This window comes from Homarus americanus, unplaced genomic scaffold, assembly GCF_018991925.1.
Source record: "Homarus americanus isolate GMGI-L3 unplaced genomic scaffold, GMGI_Hamer_2.0 scaffold34921, whole genome shotgun sequence".
NCBI classification, from domain to species: domain Eukaryota; kingdom Metazoa; phylum Arthropoda; class Malacostraca; order Decapoda; family Nephropidae; genus Homarus; species Homarus americanus.
Window position 1 is genome coordinate 13,078,439 of NW_024741901.1, and position 21,914 is coordinate 13,100,352.

The following is a 21,914-nucleotide window of genomic DNA, read 5'->3' on the forward strand; positions in this document are numbered from 1 at the left end:
CTTTTACGGCAGAAGGGACCTTTATGCTCGGGATGGGGTGCATCTGTCTAGGGATGGGGTGGCAACTCTGGCTGGCTCTCTCGAGAGGGCAGTTCAAAAGATGTCGAAGTCTTTTAACTGCCAGGAGAATATATGAGCACGGGGGTGGAGGAGACTGCAGTGGGAGCGGGTAAACAAAGTGAAAGGTTACAGGGAAATAGTGCTAGGAATTATGACAAAACTAAATTAGGCAGGGAATTAAAACCTAAACGCGACAAAGAGAGCACTCAGAACACGACTAACTTAACCCTTTGGATGCGGCATGCGGGTAAACCCGCCCAAAATATTATATTAATTAAATGCGACAAGCGGGGATATCCCACGGCCTTGAAAAAACTTCCCCAAATGAGACAACATGCGGACATATTATGTATTAAGGTATAGGAGTATTTCCTGAATGCAATATAGCTTATTTTTGTACTATTTTGTTTGATATTATCTGAATATGTAATACATATCTAAATTTGCTGTTTAGTAACCAAATTGATAAAATTTATTTGCCATATACCACACATTGATTTATACTAATTTCCTGCATTTTTGGGTATAAATGTCATTTTTTCTCTAAAATTTGCACACATATGTGAATTTTTGTTCCAGATTTGGAAAATATACTAAAAGTTCTCTAGGAAAAACATATAGAAAATGTGATTATATGAAATTCATTTTTGGCAGGATAATTGACACTTTTCAGGAACCGGCGCGAAATTTAATTACGCACCTAAAGGGTTAAATGTCTACTACGCTAACAGTAGAAGTATGAGAAACAAAATGGATGAAATCAGGGCGTTGGTATGTACCGAAAAAATCGATATAATAGCATTCACCAAAACATGGATAAACCTAGACTCACGTGAGTTACCTGGCGAATACCAAATTGCAGGTTACAAATTATTCCATACTGATAGGCAGATTAGGAAAGGAGGCGGAGTAGCAATCTATGTCAGGTATAATCTGAAGTGTGAAATAAATAAGGAAATAAAAACAGCGGAATACAGAAACAATTTGGATAAAATTAATCGATGGTGGGGAAAATTTTTTAACAGGAGTAATATATAGACCTCCTAATCTTGATAGAGTTAATGAGCGACTTATTTGGGATGAAATGCGCAGGGCATCCAGACATAGCAAAGTCTGTATAGTAGGCGACTTTAACTTTAGCCAAATAGATTGGATCGACCTTACAGGTAACTCAGAATCAGAGGATTTTCTTGAAATAATCCAGGACTGTTTTCTAAGCCAACATATAACCGAACCCACCCGGGGTAATAATATACTCGATTTAGTTCTGTCAAACGGAGATAACCTCATTAGTAATGCCGAGTTAGGGAACGAACTTGCTAACAGCGATCACAAAGAAATTAGATTCCAGTTAGAATTTCAGAGCAGATGCAAGGAAAATTCCACTAACATCCCAGATTTCAGTAGGGCAAACTTTGATAGTTTGAAGAGGCAGCTGAGAGAGGGGGTGTCGCGCTTGGGGGTGAATTACATGACCCACAGAGGGCGACCTCACCTTCCCTGGAGACCTGATGGTTGGGGATGACCTGATAACGAGATCTGAGGTTGCCGAGTTCCACAACAATTTAAATAATGAGTTACTTAATGCACAAAGGCAGAACATACCATACAGAAAACTCAGATCAAACAACAATGACCCTAAATGGATAAATAATTATTTAAATAATATTATTGGACAAAGGAAGGCAATAGGTAGGAGAATAAATCAAGGTGAAGTTTACCTCCGAGATTATTATAAGGTATTGGCCGGTAGGGTTAAGACCGAGATAAGAAAAGCAAAGAGGCATAATGAACTGAAGATAGCAAGGAAAGGGAAGTCAAACCCCAAGGGATTCTATCAAATGTTTCAAACTAAACACGAGAAAAGATTGGCCCAATACAGTCAGATACCGGCGAGCTAACTGATAAGACGGAGAAATGATCAATAATCTGAATAAATATTTTTCAACAGTTTTCACCACCGAAAATTTAAACATGATACCCGAGGCACCGACTATACAGAGATAGTGAAGAAAATAAATTAAGCGAGATAGTAGTGACTGGTAACGATGTTAGTAAGCAAATAGACAAAATAAAACCTAATAAGTCACCAGGTCCCAATGAGATGTTTGCCAGAGTATTAAAGGAATGTAAGGAAGAGCTTAGTATGCCCTTAGCAAAGTTGTTTAACATGTCCTTAAAAACGGTTGTAGTACCAGAATCCTGGAGGATAGCAAATGTAATACTTATTTTCAAGAAGGGAGATAGATCACTATCCTCTAACTACCGACCAATCAGTCTAACATCAATTGTAGGCAAATTACTGGAAGCAATCATTTCAAACTATTCGAAATCACCTGGAGAAACACAAGTTGATCAATGATTCCCAACATGGCTTCACAAGTGGGCGTTCATGTCTAACTAATCTATTAACATTCTTTTCATTTGTTTACGAATCGGTGGACGAGGGGCACAATTATGATGTGGTATATCTCGACTTTGGCAAAGCCCTTGACAGAGTCCACACGAAAGACAAATAAGAAAAGTGGAGGCTCATGACATTAAAGGAGATATTCTAAAATGGATTAGGGTGTGATTACAGGACAGGAAACAGCGAGTGAGCATTATTGGCACTAAATCCATTGGAGTTCCCCAAGGCTCAGTACTCGGACCATTGTTATTTATTATATACATAAACGACATAGATATCGGCATAGACGGCAACATAAGTAAATTTGCTGATGACACTAAAATAGGGCATGTAATTAAATCTGATGAAGACTCCGCAAAATTACAGGAAGATCTAAACAAATTTTTCGAATGATCTGAAAAATGGCAGAAGAAATTCTATGTGGACAAATGTAAAGTACTCAGTATAGGAGATGTAAACAGGGAAACCATTTATCAGATGAACAACAATGTTATTGAGAAATCCGACTGCGAGAAAGTTTTAGGAGTAATGATAAGTAGGAATCTTAAGCCAAGTAAACAATGTGTATTTGCTCGAAACAAGGCTAATAAAGTACTTGGGTTCATACAAAGGAGTGTTAGTTACAAGACTAGCAAGATCATTTTAAAACTATATCTCGCGCTTGAGACCTCACTTGTATTACGCAGTTCGATTCTGGTCACCGTATTACAGAATGGATATAGAATCCTTGGAAATAATTCAGTGGATAATGACAAGACTAATCCCAGGCATTAGAAATCTTGAGTACAGAGATAGGCTAAAGCTTCTTAATTTGCACTCCCTCGAGATACGTAGAGTGAGGGGCTATATGATAGAGGTGTATAAATGGAAGTCAGGGCTAAACAAAGGGGACATCACCAAACTATCCAACCAGGAGCGAACTCATAACAACGGTTTTAAATTAGACAAATTTAGATTTAGGCGCGAAATAGGTAAACATAGAGAGTAGTGGACGAGTGGAACAAGTTACCAAATATCATCATTAACTCGAATACCCTGGATAGCTTCAAACATAGGTTGGATGGATATATGAGCGATAGGGGTTGGGTGTAAATGGGACTGCCCAGTATGAGCCAATAGGTCCACTGCAGTTTCCTCCATTCTTGTGTTATTATGTTCTTATGTCTTCCATGGCATTGCGAATGCGAACAAAGGTAAGGCATGTGTACGCTGCCTTAAAGCACCGAATCATGCCCTGGTCGAGAGACTGGAGGATGCAGGTGGTGTTGGGTGGAAGGAACACTACCTCGACGTCTTTGTGTGCGATTTTTATTGCATCTGGGTGGCCTAGTGCCTTGTCAACAACCAGCAACACCTTGAAAGGCAGGCCCAGCTTCTCTAGGTAGCTCTTTACCTTGGGGATTAAACACTGCTGTCAGCCAGGCTTTCTTGTTTGACTGCCAGTAGACAGGGAGGAGATTCTTATTTTTTCCCTTCAGAGGACGAGGGTTGGCAGACCTATAAATCATGCCTGGCTTTATCATATGCCCTGCTGCGTTGCCACACAGTAGGAGGGTGACGCGATCCTTCGCGGCCTTGAACCTGGGGGCCTGCTTCTCAGACTAGGAAATGTAGGTTCTGGTTGGCGTTTTCTTCCAAAACAAACCTGTTTCATCAGCGTTGAAGACCTGCTCTGGAAGATATCCATTATCCTCAATCAATTTCCTGAATTCGTTGGGGAACATCCGTGCAGCGGCCTCGTCCGCCGATGCCGATTCGCCAGTGATTCTAATATTTTTCAGGTTGAAACGCTTTATGAAACTGTCGAGCCAACCTGCACTTACTTTAAAATTCATCTCAGAGCTGGTGGATGCTTCGCCCTGAGGAACCTTAGATTTAAACTGGTCATAAAGACTCAGCGTGCTATCTCCCTGAGCATGTTGCCGTCGATGGGGACACGTTTCTGGTTCATATCCTCTACCCAGATGTTTAATGCCTTCTCCACCTTCACTAGAGTTACATCTCTAACCTGGGTAGTCACCTTAGCAGTATTTGTGGCATGTTTAGACATTGTTTCATGAATTTCCTTCACCCGAATCTTAATGGACCTCACGCTTGATTCGTTGCGTCCGTACCTCTGTGCCACAGCAGCGACCGACATCCCGCCTTTTATTAAGTTTAAAATGGCCACTTTTTCTTCCAGGGTCATCACAGAGCGTTGTTTCTTTGCTGGAGGACCAGAGGCAGAGGTTGGCTTGGGTTTGGGCATTATGAAGGAATATGAGAGAGGTTTAAGTGCACTAAATTGACACACACGAGAGGCAGGTGTTACTTCGACAATACCCACGCGGCAACTGAAGACAGAGAGGTGGGATGGCATGAATGGAGCTTTGGCGAGCTAGCGTTTGGTGCGCTTACGACCTATTTTGAAAATTTGGAGTTTGAAATTGGAAATTATAACCTAATCCCCAGGGTAATCCGCGTACGGTTTCAAGTACAGTTGAAACCGCATAAGAAAAATACGCGTAAGTTGCGAGTCTACTGTATATAACCCGTGGCTTTGTTTAAACCTAGCAAACTGGCCTCAACTTGTACTGAACTTTTTTGGTTTTAGCACTTTCACTTTTACTTGCATTTTTAAGATCATTGAACAATGCTAGGGCTTTTGTTTGAATAATAACAGTGCTCAATGGAGTATGCTTTTGAATTTTGTCTTCAATCTGTATACACTACTTTAAGTCGTTCAATTTCTTCCATAACCACACTGCTGCTTTGGCAAACTTTATTTGCACTTAAAGGAGTTGTAGACATAGCACTTTCTTTCATTTTTCTCCACTCTTACGGATAATTTTCACTGTTGATTCCGCCATCCCCAAAGCGATGAAATATCCACAGACCTCTCACCTTGCTCTCTTGCTCATGTTGAATAAGGACACAAAAATGCCGTATGAAATCTGAGAAAACTTTTCTCCTGTTCCTGTTCAGATGCGTGAAAACAAAATGCCCGCCAAGTAGCCACTGTTTATACTAGCCATGCTGGCATCACCACTCACAAGCCCAGCAGCCTCCATGCGCAAATGTCGCTAGGCTGTCTGGCTGTCTTTGTGTTTGGGAGAGCTCGTATGTCATACAAATAATTATCGGAATAATAATTCCACAAATAAATACATTTAAAACATAATCATAGCATTAATATTTAATAATTCTACACTACCTTTAGTAATATTACTTTGATACAACATGATAAAATGGACAAACAATGAAAAATAAGCAACAAAAGAAGGTACAGTAGAATGTCAATATAACACAAGATACAGTCCAAGAGAGGTCGCACTAAATCGAAGTGTTGTTTCAATGGAATAATTTAGTTTGGTACTTGAGAGAAACACAAAACATTAAAAAGACTGAGAGTCTACCCAGATGCACCTCAGCCCATCTCCTAGAATAAACAAAACATTGTTTTTTGTAGTATTATGTTAAAACAAACACTCATAAACCAACACAGCTAAAATTATGGGATGCACAATGGTCTGTTTACTGGCTGGGAAGCTGGAAGGGGGGAGGTGAGGTGATATGTTTGACAGTTGATGCCAAGGTCTAGTGCTTATTTATTTAACTGTCCTTAAGAGTGACTTTAAGATTTTCTCTTGTAAAATGTCACTGAACTAACATGGGAGAGAATATAATTAACATTGCTGAAATTCTTATAAGATAGTGATTAATTTGAATATAAACATGCTATAGCTCTCATTAGACATACAAATTTTAGTTCTAATTTAAGAATTTTATTACAGAGTGCAAAATTTTTTATCTCATGCAAAATTTATGATGTTTATATTTAAATTATTCGCTGTCTTGCAAGGATTCCAGCAATACAATTTATATTCTCCTAACTTTAGTCTCTGACATTATATAAGGTAAAAACTTTAAGCCTAAAATACCAAACCCTGGCTGGGAAGATGGGGGGAGGGAGGGGAGGGAAGTGACAGTGACATGTTTTGGCGCTGAAGGTCTAATGAAGTTTTTATTTGTTTATTCATGTCCTTCAGCTTGAGTTTATGTTTTTTGCTTATAAAATGTCACAGAAGTGACCGGGGAGAATATAATTTGCATTGCTGGAATTCTTATAAGATAGTGATTAATTTGAATACAGTATATATATATATATGCTGTAGTTCGCACTAGACAAAAATTTTAATAATCATTTAGTACATTATTTTGAGTACATGTACAGTGCAGCTTTGTCCTTAGGACAGTGTAGCATGCCCAGAGAAACGCCAGATTGACTCACGCAAAATAGGAAAGATTCGCTTTAAATTAAAACATTGTCCTTAATTGTGGGTGTCGCTTTAAATCAATAATCTTGAATTGAATCGCTTTAAATCGACTTTCTACTGTACTTACCAAGAAGCTTCCCTTTGACCACACTTAGGGTGCTGAGGTGGTGATACGTGGTGGTGTTGGTGATACATAGTGGTGTTTGTGCTGGTGCTACCCTGCCACCTAGCTAGCTGTCTGCCAGCGCTTGTGGGTAGTGATGAGTGAATGCCCATAACTGTGTACCGTTTCCACAAATATTTCACTTTGTTCCTTACAAATACACCTATACTACTATTTACACTATTTACAAGCACGTGCCACATTGTTTTAGAATGTTTTCCTAGAGTGGTACTCCACGAAGCAAGGTTTACAGAGACCAGCATCACACTCCTTGCACCTCGTCGTCACGTCTGTGTTCTTGCAAATGTAACACCGCCTTTGCACCTTACAACCACTTGGAAGAGTTGGGACGTCGTCAAGGTAGTGACGAACATCCCAGTCACGTGCAAGGAGTCTGTCAGGTAGGCCTGCTTGGCTGTGATGTCATGGTACAGCTGCCACAATGTTGCCACTCTTCTCTAGGAGTTGTGTTATAACTTGTTTCTGAAGAACCCTGAGAGAGGGTTTTTTCCCGGTTTTAAGTAGGTACAAGTTTTACGCATTCAGGATGGCGATGTCCAAGAGGTGTAGGAACATCTTCTTGTACCACTTGAGACATTTCCATACACACTCAATTATAAATAATAAATAATAATAATTAACGGTTTATTGAAAGAGCATAGTAGCCAGAAGGCTGAAAATATACAGTTACATAATTGGGGAATGGGTTTCGATTTACAAATGATATACAAATAACATAAGTGATACAAATAATATATATAATAACAAGATGGGGAAAAGCTCAAACTACAGGGCATTTCAACATAGTGACAGTGCAAGATGTAGGATTTACTGGGAGTGAATACACTGGTTTATTACAAGTTATTGATAATTTTTACAATGGTTGGGACTGGGCTGTTTTTATAGCGATCAGTTCGTGCACGTATGGGCTGGATGCGGTTGTGGTATCGAACAGCAATTCTCGGGCTAGGGATCTCAGGTGGTAGTAGGAGCCGGTGTCGAGGATGGTGCAGAAGATTCTTACCAAATTTGCAGATGAGGTCGTGGTGATGGTCAGTGAGAGTCGAAAGGGTCAGTGTGTTGAGCACTTCTTGATATGTGGAGTAGGAAGGGGAGAGAATAATCTTGCATGCCCTCTTTTGCCCTTTTTCTAGGTGTTTACATTGTGTGGCATTTAGGGAGGAAGACCAGGTAGGGTGAGGCATAGGTGAGCTTGGGAAGTATGAATGTTGAGTAAACACTGAGGAGCTCGGGTGCAGGAACTCCGAGGGACTTGAGTCGGCGGAGGAGGTGGAGACGGAAACTGGAGGATTTGACAACTTCACTGACGTGTGGTTTCCAATTTAGTTTGTTGTCTATGGTGACGCCGAGGAGCTTAGTGGAATCTGCAACCTGGAGTGTGTTGGGTCCTAAAGTAATGGAAGGGGGTGGGACAATGTTGGAGGAGAGGTTGATGTGCATAACCATGGTCTTGGTATGGTTGATGGTGACGTGGTTGTTGGTGGCCCAGTTTTGGAGACTGTTCATTAAATCCTGAAGGGCGGAAAAGTCGGGAGCAGAATTGTTGACGCTGACCCCAATGGTGGAGTCGTCGACATATTTCCAGCTAGCAGGAGTTTCTCTTAGGGCATCATTGATAAGCATAAGGAAGCAGAGTGGTCCCATCTTGGTGCCTTGGGGGACGCCACAGGTGAGTGACTGAAAGGTGGAGACAGCCCCTCGGAAGCGTACAGCTTGGCGTCGGTTCACTGAGGAAGTCTGTAAGCCATGGTATAAGACTTCTCCGAAGCCCGAGGTCAATAGCTTTGTTGATGATTAAATTGTGGTCAACTAGGTCGAATGCTTTAGTGAAATCAATGAAGGTGACAGCTACAGACGTTTTTCGTTTCTCGAGATGGCGGTATATGTAATCGAGGAAGCTGACAAGACAGTGAGTGGTGGAGGAAGTTTTCATATTGCCAAATTGCTGAGGGTCTACGACTCCTGCAATATCAGCATAAGCCCAGTCGAACTCAAAACTTTCACAGATTAGGCTGGGTATTGGGGTGATTGCAATAGGTCGTAGCTGATTTAAGGATTGTGGGCTGGTTGACTTGGGCACTGGTGATACATAGGAGGTCAACCTGCATGTCACTCTTGTCCACGAGCCGCATTTGACATTGTAGTCCACAACAGTGTCAGGTTTTTTCATGACCTCTCCTGTGGTTCAGGCCCTTTTGCCACTGTCCACCATTTCACCCATGTGCACAGTTGACAGCATCTGCACAGTACGCTTATGTGTGCGTACATGCGTGCGTCCATGTGCATCGTGTTTTCTGTTCTCTTTTAAATTACCATAGAAACCTGTAATATGTAAAGTTAATATATCAAATGTGGCACTTGATTATACTATAAATGGTAGTAAGATTGTCCATGATATGTAGGAACTTGAGGAAAAATTGACTTGAGCACCTCACTCCTGCTGCCCTACTGTCTGGAGCCATCACCAACCCTCCCTCCAATCAGGAGCCCTGTCTACCATGACTTGAAATCAAGTATCTCTTTATGCAGTGTTTTTTATACCTGTCCTCCTGACACTTACATAAGTCAACTCATATCACTGATACTTGGTGTAGTTCAAAGAGGATGTGCACATAGACACACCAGAGAATGGATTGTTCCCATGATCGGGGTGTCTAGCAGACGGTGTAGCGAGACGTGTGTGTGGGGAAGGCATTTCATCTGTGATTGCAAGTACAGTGAGTTCTGCTATAACGCGTGTTTTGATAACGCGAATTTGCTCTAACGCGATTTATGAATTCGGAACAATATTTGTATAACGCGAACGCTTGTTTGCTATAACGCGATTTTTGCTTACTATTTCTCCAATTTTGTGGTATTAACTGTGAATATGGTAAAGAAGAATATCTCCAAAAAGTGTTCTGATGATAGAATTCCCGGTGATTATCGTAAAAGAAAGGATATAACACTTGAAGAGAAGCTCGATGTTATCAACCTCAAAATCACCCTTCTCCCCCATCAAGTTACATTCATATTTTTTCAAGGTAAAGTGTTAAATTTACTGTATGATTTCATTATTAGATATGAATGTAACATTTATTTAGACTGTGCTATCCTTTGTGTTAGGCTAACTACTAAATTTTTTCGATTTCGAGTAATCTGCACCTAACCCTATTTTCTCCATAAGCCCTGTTATTTCTATTACGCGATTTTCTATAACACGATATTTTACAAGAACACAATTATCGCGTTATAGCAGAACTACCTGTACTATACATTGGTTCTCGTCATTCAGTTTAGGTCGAAATAATTATTAATGGTATTCATTGTTTTTTCCTGACATTGCTGGCAACATGGCAATCTAGGTATGAAACGCACCCTTTAAATCACAGAGCGACGCTTAAACCATGCCGTCTCATCTCCTCTTGTGTGTTTTAAAGTTCTACGTACAGGGGGTATTATAAATGAATTGTATTTTTCATTTTGCACACATAAACATTAATTCAATCAAATAGACATCAGTAAAAAACAATAATGAATCTTCTGTACATAAGAGAAATGATGCTGTTTCCATGACACTATCTTGTAAGAATTCCAGCAATGTAAATTATATTCTCCCCGGTTACTTTTGTGACATTTTATAAAAAAAATATCTAAAGGACATAAATAAACAAATAAATACTTCACTAGACCTTCGGCACAACTGTCAAACATGTCACCTCCCTCCCCATCTTCCCAGCCAGGGTTGGGTGGTTTTAGGCTTAAAGTTTTTATCTTACATAATATCACAGACTAAAGCTATGAAAACATAATTTGCATTGCTAGATTCCTTGCAAGACAGTGAAAAATTTGCATATAAATTTCATATATTTTGCACAAGAGATAAAAATTTTAGCCATTTGTTATAAGTTTCCTAATGCGACTATAGCATGTTTATTCAAATCAATCACTATCTTATAAGAATTCCAGCAATGTAAATTGTATTCTCCCCGGTCACTTTTGTGACATTTTATTAACAGAAAACAAAAACTCAATCTAAAGGACATAAATAAACAAATAAATACTTCACTAGACCTTCAGCCCCAACTGTCAAACGTGTCACTGTCACCTCCCCCCCCCATCTTCACATCAGTTGATCGCTAGTAAACAGACCATTTCACGTCCCATAATTTTAGTTGTGTTAATTTATGAGTGTTTGTTTTAACATACTACTACAAAAAACAATGTTTTGTTTATTCTAGGAGATGGGCTGAGGTGCATCTGGGTAGCCTCTCAGTCATTTTAGTATTTTGTGTTTCTCTCAAGGACCAAACTAAATTATTCCATTCAAACAACACTTCGATTTCTTGCGAATTTGGTATAAAGCAACCTCTCTTGGACTGTATCTCGTGTTATATCAACGTTCTACTGTACATATGTTGGCCTTCTGCTATCAGCCTCACTTTTCTCTTCACCAATAGTGGTTACTTCTACTGTATATACATTAAATAGCATTAATGAAAAGAATACAGCAACAATCCAGGTCTTATTTTCTTCAGTTTCAGATGGAGAAATATCATCATGGGTGTAAACACTGATAACAACAATGGCATCCCATCTCCTTTGTGTAACTACATATTAGTATTGATTTGTATTGTATAAGGTGCATTAATAACCATTATTTAAAGAATTTATTTTTTATTTTAATTAATTTTCCTTATTTGGGGAAAAGGGGGTAAAAAGCCACTCAGCATATATGAAAAGGTCACACTATGGAATGTATCTTATTATTATTATTGCTTTATTTTAATGGCAATTAATGATTCATGATACGATGATTCACTTTTTACTGCACTCCAAACTCCACTTTTTCAGACACAATACCTATGTTGTAGTAAAAATAACTTCTTAATTTTATGATGGTATGCACACACAATTAATAATTAAGAGAAATATCAATAATATTAGGTTTTTTAACACTTACATTAGTAGAAAAGATGGCTGGGCACACGGGGATGGGGGTTGGTTCCGAGGCAGAGGGCAGATTATTGGCCCTCACCTGTATCACTTGTATCAATTGTATCACTATCCACCACAGTGGCTTGCAGGGCCTCTTTGTCAAACCCCTCAAAATCCATATAAGTCCATATCCTCACTATCACTGACTTGGGCCGGCTGTGGTGGGTGGCGGGTGAAGAACTCGGTAATGTTTTGATGACTGGGCGACCTTGTGCGCACCCCGCTTGCGCCGCTTACACAACAGGGCGGGAGAGATGGCGGGAGGTTTGGATCCAAAAATGGCGCGGCTCGCCAGCCGCTCTCCACGTAAAGGGGTACACGCACCACGGAATGTGAGCATTCCGGTTTCGGCAGGGTACCGCGTAAACGTGGAAACTCGGAATGTGGGACCGCGTAAAGTGAGGGTTGACTGTAGTTTAAGTCAAATAGAAGGAGTTTGTTTTTCACTTATAATCTGTCACTGAATTGACTTGGCAGAATTTAACTTACATTGCCAGAATTCTTGTAAGATAGTGACTAAGTTAAGTACAAACTTCCCAGAGTTTGCACTAGACATAAAATGTTTAGTAATTAACTTAGTACATTTGAATACAGGTTTGCTCTTAGGACAATTATTTCTTTTACTTTTTCACTATACAGTATGTATTTGGGATGGTGTGTGCATGTAAATGAGTAAAATTACATGAAGAAAGTTAAATATATCTACCCAAAAATACTAGTTGAGAAACAACCATGACACCTCACAACTTGGCCCAGTAGCCTGGTGGTTGCAGTGACATGTTTAACCTGGCTACAATGCCATGAATAATTACGTACTATTAAACATTACTATATCAGTACAGAAAACACTAATAATAACAGTAAATCCAGTAAAATATGGCAGGAAGAGAGGGAGGCTTGTTAAGTGCAGACGATGCTCAACTAGCAGCACTCACTGACTCGCTCACTCCCATTACCCGCACCCGTTGCCAGGTGTACGATCGAAATATGTATGGGAGAAATACATATCTTGTAGTCTAATTTGGAAAAGGTGATAGGCACAGTGATAAACAAATTATATAAACAATGTATTTACCTACAATAACATAATAAAAACATTGTATCATTACTAGAATGAATGAAATTGTCCCACAAACAACATTTGACAACTGTTTATGATTCTCACCTCCTCGAGCACCTGTGTCCAGTGCAACCGACTGGTCAACCAGCGCCCATGGGCCTAAAATTTTATTTGCTCTGTTTTGGGAATGTTTCTTAGCCCAGAACCCCAAAAATTTTTGTCTGAATCTTCGGACATCTGGATTTACAGGGTCTGGATCTTCGAGGGTTCACTGTATTTTTATTCCAAGACTTTAAAACTATAAAAGCTTTTTGCTCAATGATTACTGAACAGATTTTCTGTTAGACATTATTTATATTTATCCAGGTACTTAAGAATTAAATTTAAAAATAATAGTAATAGGAATTAAAAGCTATTTTGTTGTTAGATAAGGGCTGGATTTTCTTGATAAGCTGCTGGTGTTCTTAAGATATCTATGAATAGTATGCAATCAAGTCTTTTGATTTTAACCTGGGTTTAGCCCTCAACAGTGATGACTAACCTAAGCTAGCACCCTTAAAAATGGAAATTAGAAGCAGGAGTTTTCCTGGAGAGTACAGAGAAGATAAGATTTTGAAGAATTTGGTGCTACAGGAACATATGCATGTTTGTGTAATATTGAAGAATTGTTTCTAGAACCTTAGTAGTATGGTTGCTATATAATGCTGTTTGTTCCTTGTTGACTATCATTGGAGTAAGGTATTATTTTGTCTATATTATAGTCATGAAGTGGAAGACTTTACTTAATTGGTGACTTAACTAACTGGTCATGTAGGAGGGCTTGGTCAGTGTATTCTGCTTATTTTATCCCATCAGCTGTTGCCAATGTAAGATTCATTGAAGGCATATGGTGACAATGCCAACCTTTTGCGGTTTGGTTTTAGAGACCTGTGGACTTAGGCAAATGAATTCTGTCTTCTTTACCATGGTTTTTCAGGCATTGGTATTGGCTTAGGTTGACATTCTCAGGGGTGTCAACCTACCAGTTAAAATTTTATGAGGATAAATTGATTTTCTAATTGATTTTGCCCAAATTAGGGAGTGTTTGTGATAGGGGTTTTTAGCACCCTCTGAAGTTACTTTCCTTTATCAGGCTGGAGATGCTGTCTCTTGGCTTCCCGTTTTTTATATGAAATTGTTAAGGGGATGAGTCTCAGAAGGAGTGGTTACCAATATTCCCTGGTGAGAAGCCTTTAGGATCTACTGAGAGGTTTTATGAATTCATTACTGTATATGTTTCATCTTTAGGGATAAAAATAAAAAATTTTCTTATTACCAAGTATCAGTGTTAAGTCAAGGTTGAAACTGGTAGGCTTGATGGCATACTATGCATGATTCTCCTTGTCCCAATTTAGTAATAAAAAGGATTTTCATGATCAATCCTTGAATTTTGTTCTGAGTTGTGACAATTTTTTTTTATATCATTTCAGATGTTTTAGGTACAGTAGACTTCATTGACAAGTCTGATGGAACAGTTTTCTTCCGCACATGTGAAAGGGAACGAACGAAAGTTATTTTCCAGATTGGCACGAGTGATGCTCAGAGAGCCCTCAAAGTTGGGAAGATGGTGTAAGGCTTGATTGTTTATTTGTTTAAATTGCATTATTATGTCCTTTATGTGGTATTATATATAGATTAGCTACTGGCCCAGCTCAGAATAAAATTTGTTTGCTGCTTCTTGTTGAAACTGACAACAAAATTTTATTATTTATTAGCTCCCAACACAAGCAAAAACTTAAGCAGGTTTTGATGAGGGCACAGTTTGTTAAAGAAGAGTTTTAATACAAATTTTGAAAACCACAGTACCTTCATGATCCATCTAAAGCCACAAAATGTGGTGTGAAATATTTAACTTAATTCTAGTGTTTGTTATAATTAAAAAAACATAGAAGTGCACTTGTGTCATACAGTAGTTTTATTGGATAGCTTCCCAGAAGAAAAAAAGATACAATACAGTATAATGATTTCCAAAATGTAATTGGTCATTTCTTCTCTCTGATTATATATTTTCTATCCATACATCAGGATTGAGCAACTCTTATAGCCAGTAAATCTAGGGGGTTGAAGTGGAACTATTCAGGACCTGCTTTGACATTATAGATGGCTATGTTTGTATTTTTTACATTTACATACATTTATAGCTACTGCAACAATCCTTGGTGTCAATTTCATATACAGTACAGTCGGACTTCTGTAAATCGGAAACCACCATAAGTCAGGCAAGCTCTGACTTGAGAGGGTTCATGGGGTGGCAGTTGGGAGAGGAGTCAGTTCCCACATGTTTGTTGTTGCGTCCACTGCACACTTTTTTTATTTATTTTTTTTTATTTAGTGCTTCCCTGGTGCATTATTATGTCCTCTAAATCAAGTACAGTCGGCCATTAACATATGTGGGGTTAGGTAACAGAGATACCCGTGAATGTGAATGTTAAAAATTCCGTGTACTATTGCTGCCCTCCCCCCCCCCCTAAAAAACCCCTGGCCCCCCATGTCCTTATTTACCGTATATACCTGTGTGTAGTTCGAGTTTTTAAGACCAAATTCTTTGGCAAAAAATTGGGGGTCGTCCTCTAAACGGGTAATAGTTTTGTTAGGTTGAAAAATATTTACCAGTAACTACCAGTAAACAATGGAAATGACACACCAACACACCACCAGCTGTGAGTGTCGGTACAGTTGCTAGGGCAGATCTCTTGCGTCATCATAGCAAGCCCAAAGTAGCCAAATGCATGGTATGGTATGCACAGGATGATGTAAAACATAAAGTATTCATTTTTTAAAGTTTATTTGTAGATACTGTACATAAATTTTTGTTCATTACATTTGAAACATCAATCTTTGTTAATTAAATTTGAAACAAAAGAAAACTACGATACCGTATTTCTAAATACCTGGTATTTTCATTAAAATATTACATCACAAGTATATTTTACCTTAACTGTGACTGAATGAATATATTCTCAGAAATAAATATGGAAATGTAATATTTTTGCTGAAATGACGTATGTATTACAGTGGAAAGTGGGATAAAATCATGATGAAAACAATGACTCGCTTTCTTTCGTTGCTCTAAAGATTTTACCGTAATCGCTTTTCGAATAGTTTTCAGTTAAAAAACTGTTGTATTACAATAATATTCTATTCTAATTCACTTGAATAAATACTACGATACCATATTTCTGAATATTTACATTAAAATCCATCAAAATCATTTTCCTTGTCATCGTCTTCAGCACCAAACAGCTCCTCCCAGTCTTCTCCTTGAACAGGGCTAGAGGGTACGTGTTTTTCGAATCGTTTTCAGTTAAAAAACTGTTACATCACATGTATATTTTACCTAAACTGCGCCTGAATGATTATATTCTCAGAAATAAATAGTAGTTTTGCTGAAACGTGATGGATTGTGTCTCAATGGAATCTATTTGTAAAAGGGTTAAGGGAAGGGAAAAATGAGGTGGTTTGCATGTGCCAAATGCTGACGTCAGTGAGTGTATAGAAATATGGACTAATGCAAGTGTTTTGGGAGATTCTAGTTGCATCACCCTTCCTTAATAATTTAAGAAATAACTTAATCGATTCGTATAAAATTGTAATTTCATACATTTATCAGTAACCTCTTATAGCTGCCAACTTTTTTCCAACAGTGAATCATATGTGGCGGGCTTGGATGTGAATATGGGATGCCCAAAAGAGTTTAGTATCAAAGGGGGCATGGGAGCAGCCCTCCTCAGCCAGCCAGAAAAGGTTTGTCACTTATTCATGGTTTTACTAAATAAAAAAAAAAAAGTTGATTTTTGTGTGTGAAGAAATTATACTTTATTACAAAAATTAGTCTGGCATGAGATGGATATTGTGGGTCTGTCAGGAACATCAAATCTTGAAATCTTAAAAGGTTCTTTATTTTAAATTCATCTTTAGTAAAACATGTTACGGGAATTCTTCTGGGTAATTTTTCATTTGAGATTGGATTTGAGCAGCCAGTGATCTTGTACAGGTATCCTTCACTACAAGGTACAAGTGTTTGAGATAAGAAAATTTGTTTTACAAATTTCCTAAATACCACCTCTTTATCATGTTATGAATGTTCCCCTCCACTTATACTAATTTGGGTCCTGGCAAAATTCAAATTGCATACCCCCTGGAGTCAGGTGGGATGGCCACAATCCCCTAGCCTTCTCCTTATCAGGCTGAGGTGTGAGTTATGTTATGGCTATTTTTCAGCTCATCATTTCAGGTAGATAAACATAACTTTCTTTTTTTTTCAGTTGCATGCACTCACAATCCTACATACAGAATGTGCAAATAAAAATTATCGTAATGTCAAAAACAAAGGGAATAAACATCTCTTTGCATGTCAGCGAGGGTTAGCAGGATGAGCTGGGAGAGTTATGTTATTGTTATTTTTCAACCTTAATTTGGGGTAGATAAAGTCAACCTTCATTTTTTTATTCCGTTACAAGCACACACAATCCTTCATTTTTAATGTTAAAAAAAGTAAAAGAAATATATATCATAAATGTCAAAAACATAAAGGGACTACCGGTAAACATTTCTTTGTGTGTGAGTGGGAGGGGGAGCATTACTGAGGATCAGCAGAGGAAGCGTCCCCAGCTGGACTGGGTTGCTATGTCAAGGCTTGAGGCCACGCTGGCTGTGTCTATGCAAATGGTGGTTGTGTTAAGCATTCATTGAGGTGCATATTTTCATCTACCCTAGATAGTATTCTATTCATGTTTTTAATGTGAACTATTTATCATTAGTTAGGTAGGCTTTTTTGTTGCTCATGAGCCAATTTCATGTTTTGGGGTTTTCTTGACATTGGGGAACCGAACCTTATTTTTCCCTTGTCTTTGTATTTGCTATACGAAAATTCACTTAACAAATGGGTATTTAGGAATCTAACCTATTCATACAGAGAGGAATACATGTACAGTATTACCCTAAACAGGGGTCTTCATTATACATCGGGGATGTGTTCCTGAGGAATGCGACATAATGTGAAGTGTTTTATAATTAGGAATTTTTCCACATAAAAATTAATGTAAAAGAGTACTACACTGTATATGCACTCCAGTGTATACACTAATGCCCCTTGAAAGCTCAGGATGTGATCCTCGAAAGAGGGCTTTCAGCAAATCAGCTTTCATTGGTGTCATTTCAACAGTACTGTGCTATACAGTATTCCCTTAAAGCTCACTTGGCTTATGTAAAATGTACCCCGTGAGAAAGCAAAATCCACGAGTTTTTCATGCCAGTCCCAGGACTGTGCAAAATATATATATAAATAGCTAAATGCACATGTATAACAACATTGTGTATGCATAAGACAATATAATTAATCTGAAATAACATAAATAAATAAACATAAAAATGGAAAAACACTGTACTGTATAGACATGCGGTCCACACAGTGATAGTTAGTTGTGGTCGTGACAATGCAAAGACAATACAGTACCTCTGAAATGTCAGCTGGTCTGGTGCATAAGATGTAAACAATCCCTGTACTGGACAGTTTCTAGTGAATGTGCCCAGTACCGATAAGCATTTGTAATGTGTAATGCGTATTATTACCGATATTTCCTTTTTTATTAAATTAGGGAAATTTTATAAATAATACCAACAAAGTTTGATAATAGGTCCATAAAGTGATAGTGAGCTGTGGTAGTGAGAAACATAATACCATTACAGTAGGATATTAAATCTGCAAAAATTATTTTTCCAAAATATACTGTGAGAGGTTTGAATGATAGACCAGGTTCTTTGCAGACTTTACTATAGCAGTGTCAGATGGTGACTGGCAACCGGGCGCTGCCACAAACTCCCACCTTCACACATGGGAAAACATATCATACGATGGTACTCCATCTCTCAATCTCACATCTCCCCCCAAGTTAAAAGGAAATGACAATGCACATTTGAACTAACGAAAGGAAAACAATGTACAGTTGTACCCCGCTTAACGCGGTTTCACTTAACGCGATTTCTCATATACGCGGTGCCTCGCCAGAACCGGACTTTCACTTAACATGGTTTATGTACTCATATACGCGGTGAAGTATAATTTATATATTTTTTTTTATTTAGCTCATAAAATTCATACAAATTACCCGGCCAGAATATAATTTACATTGCTGGAATTCTTACAATATGATGATCATTTTGAATACAGGTTGTACCTCTCTAGTCCGGCAACCTCGGGACCTGACCGGTGCCGGACCATGGAAATTGCCGGACCATGGAAATTCACCCTTTTCCTGGATAGATAGTGACTTGTGGTTATGCCTGGAAGCACTAGCACCACTTTCTCTGCATCATGGTCTCTTTGAAGACTTATTGAAGGGTTAAATGTCGTATAGTAGCTTCTGAAATTTCGCGAGTTTTTAATTCTTAACGTATTTTATTGGAACAAAAAAATAAATAAATAAAAATTTTGACGGCGGAAACTTGAATTTCGACGGGTTTGAACAGCCCGCCAACATGCAGACGACGTGCATAATTGTGTAAACAGCGTCATTTCTCTTATGTACAAAAGATTCATTATTGTTTATTACTGAATGTCTTTTTCATTGAATTAATGTTTGTGTGCAAAATGAGCAATACAATTCATTAATAATACGTAGAATATTAAAACACACGAGGAAATGACACAGCATTGTATTCGTTGATTACAAAACCAGTGACTGACTGGTTCTACATATAAAACTGAAGAAAATAAGACCTTGGTTGTAGCTGTAGTAAAATTAATATGGTTGTTTTAAGTAATGTTATTTAATGTTAATAAATGGAACAATAGAAGTAGCTAACGATAATGGTAAAGAAAAAGAGAGATCGCATATGTAAGTGCGCATGCGCACACGTGAAAACATATCATCATTACTTTACATAAGAATATGAAAGCAACACTTATTTACTGTTCATATATATTTTAATTAATGTTTCTGAATTTGTTTTTATTGAATTAATGTACGTGTGTGCAAAATTAACAATACAATTTATTAATAATACGTGGAATATTAGAGGAGACGAGACGGCTGCCGGCATTGTTTATGTTAAAGCTTACGAAACCAGTGACTGATTGGTTCTACATATAAAACTGAAGAAAATAAGACCCTGAGTTTAGCTGTAGTAAAATTAATGTAAAAAAATGAATATGGTTGCTTGAAGTACCTGTAATGTTATTTAATGTTAATAAATGGAACAATATAAGTAGCTAACCATTAATGGTAAAAAAAAAAGTGAGACTGCTCGTATGTAAGTGCGCACATGTGAAAATATATCGTCATTACTCTACATAAGAATATGAAAGCAACACTTATTTACTGCTCATATATATTGAAGGGTTAAATGTTGTACTCTGTATAGACAAGCAGAGAGAGAGAGAGAGAGCAGCCGAACTGCCGGATGTAAACAAACCTTAATTTCCCGCGGCTTTTTTTTTTTAAGGGGATTAGCCCACCCGGGAATAGGTCACTGACCCACATTAGGGCCTGAGGGGCAAAAATTTAATACTCCTGTAATAATAATAATAATAATTCAGATAAGTAAAAAAAAAAAAAATAAGCTGCCTATCTACCTATTGGACAAACTAAAATCGTTCTGGACCACGGGAGTTTCCGGACCACAGAATTCTGGACTAGAGAGGTACAACCTGTATAAACATCATAGATTTTGCATTAGACATACAAATTTTAGATATAATGTTTACTCTGAGTAAATATGTTATCTTTTGTGCAAAATATATGACATTTATATTCAAAATATTCCTGGTCTTACAAGGAATCCAGCATTGTCAATTATATTATCCTAACTTTAGTTTGAGGTATTATTTATTACTAAAAAGGTAAATATTCTGGTTTTCCCACACATCTGGTAGGGAGGGTTGGTGGGGGGTGGGGGGGAGGAAGGGACCGACCGACCATCTGGCACGGTGTGAAGAATATTTTTTTTTTTTTTTATTAACTGAAGATATTTGTTTTAGCTCATAAAATTCATACAAATTACCCGGCCAGAATATAATTTACATTGCTGGAATTCTTACAATTTGATGATCATTTTGAATATAAACATCATAGATTTTGCATAAGACAAACAAATTTTAGATATAATGTTTACTCTGAGTAAATATGTTATCTTTTGTGCAAAATATATGACATTTATATTCAAAATATTCCTGGTCTTACAAGGAATCCAGCAATGTCAATTATATTATCCTAACTTTAATCTGAGTTATTATTTATTACTAAAAATGTAAATTACTATTTTCTCCCAAAGCTTCTCTGGTAGGGAGGGTTGGTGGGGGGCGGGGAGGATGGTTGGGACGGACCGACCATCTGGCGCGGTTGGAAGAGGGGGGGAGGCAAGGTGGGGTACTTTGATTGACAGATAGTGTCGTGAAGAATTTATTTTTTTTTATTAACTGAAGATATTTGTTTTAGCTCATAAAATTCATACAAATTACCCGGCCAGAATATAATTTACATTGCTGGAATTCTTACAATTTGATGATCATTTTGAATATAAACATCATAGATTTTGCATTAGACATACAAATTTTAGATATAATGTTTACTCTGAGTAAATATGTTATCTTTTGTGCAAAATATATGACATTTATATTCAAAATATTCCTGGTCTTACAAGGAATCCAGCAATGTCAAATATATTATCCTAACTTTAGTTTGAGGTATTATTTATTAAAATCTAGTGGTTTTCCCCAAAAAATTTCTCAGAGAGGGAAGAGCCAGCAGTGTAGTGTGAGAAGAGGGGGAGGGAGTTGAGTCCATTATTTGAATGGACATTAACTTGGCGACTGTATTTCTCTATTTCTCTTAAGTATTAATTGTGTGCATGTACCATCATAAAATTAAGATGTTATTTTTACTAGAACATAGTTGTGTGTCGTCAAAAAGTAGAGTTTGGGGGTCGGGC

General features: G+C 37.9%; 1 protein-coding gene across 1 annotated transcript in view; it reads left to right on the plus strand.

Annotated features, from left to right (window-relative positions):
• The window catches only part of LOC121876206 (tRNA-dihydrouridine(20) synthase [NAD(P)+]-like), a gene marked incomplete at its 3' end in the record, with an annotated part of 99,960 nt that overhangs the window by 20,590 nt on the left and 57,456 nt on the right, over positions 1-21,914 (plus strand). Inside the window, 2 exon segments of the mRNA XM_042381188.1 lie at positions 14,417-14,555; positions 16,631-16,730. Of these exon segments, the coding sequence (XP_042237122.1) occupies positions 14,417-14,555; positions 16,631-16,730 (239 nt within the window).